At 48.5% G+C, this 6000-nt stretch overlaps 1 protein-coding gene across 1 annotated transcript in view; it reads right to left on the bottom strand.

Moving 5' to 3' along the window:
* The window catches only part of DDAH1 (dimethylarginine dimethylaminohydrolase 1), a 133153-nt gene extending 129866 nt beyond the window's left edge, over positions 1-3287 (bottom strand). The window contains exon 1 of the mRNA XM_044238608.1: positions 2910-3287. Within this exon, the coding sequence (XP_044094543.1) occupies positions 2910-3212 (303 nt within the window). The 5' untranslated portion in view covers positions 3213-3287. The remainder of the gene's footprint in view (positions 1-2909) is intronic.
* Between the last annotated feature and the right edge of the window lie 2713 nt (positions 3288-6000).

The following is a 6000-nucleotide window of genomic DNA, read 5'->3' on the forward strand; positions in this document are numbered from 1 at the left end:
GTTCGAGTCCTAGTTTCACTGGTTCCACTTTATAACCTTGGCCAAGGTATTTAATCTCTCTAAGCTTCATTTCCATCAACTTTAAAGTAAGAATAATGATAGTACTGAGCTCAAAGCGTTGATGTGGGCATTCAGTGAAATCCATGTCATAAATCTGACACTATGTTTTGCAAATGGCAAGCACCCAATAGAGATTAGCTGATAATATTAATGATAACAGCAAACTGAGAAATGATGCATGAGTAGAACAGCTAGGTAGAATGGAGAAGAGAGAAAAGAGGAAGAATGTCCTAGACAAAGGAGAAATGTATGCTTAGAAAAGAACAGCGTGGCGAGCTTTAGTGAAAGAACCTGGCTTGAGCCAAGAGGTTGGGAGGCACCTGGGGTAGGGTCAGAGTTGGAACTGAAGCTGGAAAGGCAAACAGAGAACAACTCAATGGGTTTATCAAGCTTAATGGAGGGTTCTTCAAGAAGCTTCATCAGAGCAGGGACAGGATCAGATGAGTTTTAGAAAGACCAGTTTAGAGACTTGGACTCCACAGCATGGAGAATGGAATGGAGAGTAAGGAGACAGATGGCAAGGAGATCAGGGGAAATAATCTTAAAATAATGCCTTCGCTGTTGTGGAATTTCAGTTAGGGAGGCAGGTATCACATGAAGAGTATATACAACAGTCCAAAGAGAACCTTGAAGGAATTATTATGGGCTTGTTAATATTAGCTAGTTAGCATTTCATTCATTCATTTATTCACTCAACAACTAAGGCAGTGAACTGGTGAGAGATTTCAAAGAGCATTAGTCTTCCAGAAGACTGCATAGCCCTGCCTTCCAGAAGTACCCCATCCAACACAACTGCCAGTGCTCTCTCTGGCTATAAGATCTGTTACTCTGCTGATTCAGATCAAATGCAACGGGTAAAGGCACTTTCGGGAGACAATTGCTCCTGTAGGAAACTTGAGCTGGGAGGAAGTGCTACAAAGCAGATTAGGATGGATCCTAAGGTGTGAATATGACTCCCCTTCACTATGGGAAGGGGAAATGTCACTGTAACTACCTCAGTCTATAGCAGACTTCTCACTGCTCAAAAAAAAAAGAAAATCTTCCATGACCCACTGTTAAGTAAATAATAACAACCACCATTCATAAAATGTCCTACCCTATAAACTTCAGATGGATTAACAAATTTAGTACAACAAATTTATGAAATAAGTATTAGGTCTACTTTTCAGGTGAGAAAGTTGAGGCAAGAGACACTCCCCAAGGTCACAGAATTAGCTGCAATCTGGTGTTCCTATCCACCACACTGTGAGGTCTCTGGCAGAGAGCCACTAGATTGATAGAAGAGTGAAGCCAGCTTAAAATGTATGCCTCAAAATCTGACAGGGGAGAAGGATCACTGCCCACTTACAATCGGGAAGCCAAAATTTGGAAGGTTTTATTATAGGAATAAATGAAATGTATGATTAAACGTGCAACAGCCTCTTGACAGGAAACTGGACTACCCTCATCAAAGGAGTACCATTTTGAAAGCGTTTTTGAAACGTCTTTTACTCTTTTAAATACAAACCACAGTTCTGCCATATGGCCTAGGACACACCAGAAGTATTCACGTGGGGTTATATGCTTATCAGTTTAAAATAGAGTGGGCCATTTCAATGACTCAAAGGTGTGGCAAAGGAAATAAAAGGTAAAGAAAATGAGACTGGTTATTCTTTTTGTTTTCTGCTAAGGGAGGGTGAGCAACGGCTGAATTGTCTCAGTAAGAAATAAATGCAATATGCTTATTCTCTCAGCCCATGTATGGTTCTATCAACTAAGTAGTGAAGCATGTGTAGAGTAAGCATATTTTAACTATGAGCTCTATGAGGCATTTCTAATGTCCACCGAATAAAGATGAAATGGGGAGGGAAGAATCCCTAACCGTCCAGATATGAAAGAAACCAGGGGCTTCTTGCAATGCCACTTGATGCCAACAGAAACAGAGTCTTGAGGCTGGGCTTTTAGCCTGGTGATAAGGGGAACCCATGCCAGATGGCATTTTAAAATCCATTTTCACTCTCTTTCTCCCCACTAACCTGCCTTGGGTTTAAAGCCATCACAGCCATTTTCACAAACTGCACTATTTGAAAAGTAGCCACTTTCCCTTGCGAACATACAAAGCTCTAATTGCTGTAAGTTTAAAAACATCGTAAAAATCACGGAATTTCTGAAACAACCATTTTTAATTAAACGCACAGACACACACCCCCAACACCCTACGCCGAGGACAGCTTTCCACACCTCGCCTATTCATGAACACGTATTCTCAGCTCACCAACAAACCACTCCCCTGACACTCGTCGCTTTCTGCCCGACTCACTCGCCACCACTAAAAAGTAACTCGGGACGCCCTAGGTCTGTGCCACCAACACCGCGTTGATTCCTCAGGCACGCGCGGCTCCGAGCCCCAGGCAGGACTTGGGGGCTTCAGTGTCACAAACCAGCGCTGCCCCCCAAGACTCCTCGCCCAGCCAGGAGCACCAACCCTCCCTGGGAAACGCTCAGAGTTGCACTACCTCCACCACTGTTCACTCTTTACGCATAAAAAATGCCAGTGAGGTGGATTCCCCACCCCACCCACCTGCCGGAGTCCGCACCACCACACTCAGTCGGGGCGTCTTGGAGGCACCCCAGCTGTGCCGACAGCCAGGAGGCGTGAACAATGAACTTCTCTCTCTCTCTCTCTCTCTCTCTCTCTCTCTCACACACACACACACACACACAGACACACCCGCTCCCCCAAAAGGAGAAGTTTTGAACTAGCCGGGGGCCAATTTCGCGATTCCGCCGGCAACTCCCGTGCGGCCGGTGGGGGAGGGCCCCGTGCGCGTTCCCGGCCGCGCCCCTCGCGTCGCGGGGCGGACAGTTACCTCCTTCCTCCGGCTGGGCGCCCCGGGCCGGGTGATGAGGGCCGTCTCCTCGCACACCACGGCCACGTCTTCCACGAACACGCAGTCGGGGAGGCTCTCGTCGGCCGGCAGCTGCACCACCTGCAGCCCCAGCTTGCTGCCCAGCACGCCCACGTAGAGCTGATGCTGCCGCTCGGCACGGGCGAAATCCACCTCGTCGCCCTTGGTGCGCCTCAGCGCGTGCTGGCACAGGGACTCGGGCAGCGCCCGCACCACGGCGTGGGTGGCCCGGCCGAAGGCGGCGGGGTGGCCGAGCGCTGCCATGGCTCCGGGAGGCGGCGGGGCGGTGGCGGCCGGGTCCTCCCTCGGGCAGCGCGCGCCGAGCCTGCGAGCGCCCGGCTGCTCCCCTTGGCAGCGGATGAATGTGGTGCAGGAGGAGCCCGGCTCGCGCCCCGAGCCCTGCCCGAGCGACTGAGCATGCCCAGAGCTCCCGGCGCTGGCCCGCGCGCCCACCCCGGCGCGGCGCTTTCGGGTTTGCTGCAGCCGAGGCGGGAGTTGCAGCAGCGAGCACCGCACGAGGAGTGGGCGGAGGAAGCAGTGAGCGCCGGAGCTGTGCGCAGTGGGAACCTCGGTGGACCCGGGCCCGCGGTTACCTGTATTCCGCCGCAGGTGCACACCTCCCATCGACCCCAAGGCGCCCGTGAAGATGCCATGGTTTGAGCAGAGTGCCTGGAGGGCTTCTTGGTGGTCAAGAGGCTAAGGGATGGGGTGATTCCTTTGTGGATGAATACTTTGACCTTTCTCCCTACTCTCTTGGTCCCAGGTTGCCCTACACCTGGTACCACCCTCAGTTCCTAGCGTGAGGATCCGTTTTCCTACCCAGATCTGCGAGTGACCTTTCACCCCCGGTGGGCCAAGAGATTATACGAATGTGTTTCTTGCCATCTGTGAGAAAGAGGAAGAGCCCAAAAACACATGTTGAGAGAAGATCAGAGGTATAGAAACACAGTATTTCAAGGACAATCAGTTGTCATGGACAATGGGATTCAGGTGTGTTTGTCTCCAGGGCCCACAGATGTAGGGAGCCAAAGACCAAGCGTGTTTCCCCCACTATAGACAAGCGCTCCCCTCGCGCAGTGTCAGACAAACATAACAACTTCTTATCACTAGGAAAGGTTTCCAACCTTCTCCCTGGCATTCCCTTCATGCCATTACAGACTCCGTGCAATTCCCGTGGTATTTGTTGAGTGTTACTTTTTCCATACACCTCAGGGAGTGCCTTTCCCTTCATAATGGCACTATTTTTCTCCCCTTACCTATCACAGATTAAATAATCCTTGGGTTCTGTTTCTTTTGAGAAGACCCACTTCAAAAACCAAACCATAACTCCAAAATGGTCTCAGGTAATAAGCTTCTTTTCTCAGATTCTGTAGCACATTTCTTTAAAGGATTTTTTTTTTTTACGATTTTATTTGTTTATTTGACAGACAGAGATTACAAGTAGACAGAGAGGCAGGCAGAGAGAGAGAGAGAGAGGGAAGCAGGCTCCCTGCTGAGCAGAGAGCCCGATGCGGGACTCAATCCCAGGACCCTGAGATCATGACCTGAGCTGAAGGCAGCGGCTTAACCCACTGAGCCACCCAGGCGCCCCTGTAGCACATTTCTAAGTTAAAGATTGATTAGATCATGAAACTTTAGATTTGGATGAGACCTTAGAAATCCTCTAACTTCCCACCCAAACATCCTGAACTCCAGCTTAAAACATACATGACATTTTAAACCTCTCTCACTTAAAAAGTGTATTCTACTTTTGAAGAGCTATAATGGTTAAAATCTTCATTTTGGACTTAAAACCCACTGGTCCAAATTCTGTCTTCTAGCATTACCTAACAAGTTCATATTCTCTTTCACAAGATTGCATTCATGTTATCTGAAGACAGTTCTCATATCTATGTTGCCTGACACCACCCTCCCACCCCCCATCTTGGCCTTGACCCTGAACCACCAAAAAGTAGTGATTTGGGTTCCAACATTCTGATCATCTTCGTTTGTTTTTTTTTTTTTTAAAGGTTTTATTTATTTGACAGAGTGAGAGAAAGATCACAAGTAGGCAGAGAGGCAGGCAGAGAGAGGAGGAAGCAGGCTCACCGCTGAGCAGAGAGCCTGATGCGGGGCTCGATCCAGGGGCACCTGGGTGGCTCAGTGGATCATCTTCGTTTTGACACACACCAGTTTGTCTGTATCCCTTTAACTCATGGTATTTAGAAAGAAACAATTCTTCCTGCGTGTTGTGACCAGCACAGATGACGGCAGGACCCTTGTTCCAGAGACTAGACTTCTATTCACACCACCTAAGATTGTATTCACTTTTTTGATGATCCAGTGCCAAGGCCACAGGCTTCTTGCCAGAATTCTGATCCCAGTTTTTAGGAAATGTGGGCTTCTAGGAGCAGATCTATCTGAGGATCCTGGAATGATTGCCCCAAATGAGCCCAAAGAAGATGTGATCTGCCTTCTCTCCCTGTCTCAAAGGTGACCTGAATGTAAATGCCAGATGCCATGGCATTTCTCAGCTTCAAAAGTGAGCGGTCTTAAGTGAAGGACAGCTCTTACCCTGACATAGGAGAGGGGCCAAAATTAAAATAACAAATCTTTAAGACCTACTTTGTTCGACTTCTGCGACAAGACTCTCAGAGGACCCAGACTGCCCTATCAGTACTAACTTACTGTCGGAAAACACTTAACGGTGGCCTCAGACAGGGGTTTCCTCTAATACTACAGCTGAAAGCCAACCCATGTGCTGTTCTAGACCTGGCTATAATATGGGACTTTGTTCCTCCCCCCAATTCCAACCTAAAATTGAGTCTCCATCTACCTCCAATTGGCCCCTACCTAGCAAACTTAGTTAATGTTGTTGCCCTTTTAGAGCCTAAATAATTTGCCTGTCACTCAGTGCCCTGAGCCTAACTTTGAGTGGGGTCCCATGCACCACTCTGGGCTCATGTCAGCCCAGCAGCCAATTAAAACTTGAAATTTTTTTTTTCTGCTAGCCATGTCTTTCCATAGCGAAACTGGGCCACTGTGTTTTAAAAGTTTCATCTTGTAGTTATCC

This window comes from Neovison vison, chromosome 2 (genome assembly GCF_020171115.1).
Source record: "Neovison vison isolate M4711 chromosome 2, ASM_NN_V1, whole genome shotgun sequence".
In the NCBI taxonomy this organism is placed as follows: domain Eukaryota; kingdom Metazoa; phylum Chordata; class Mammalia; order Carnivora; family Mustelidae; genus Neogale; species Neogale vison.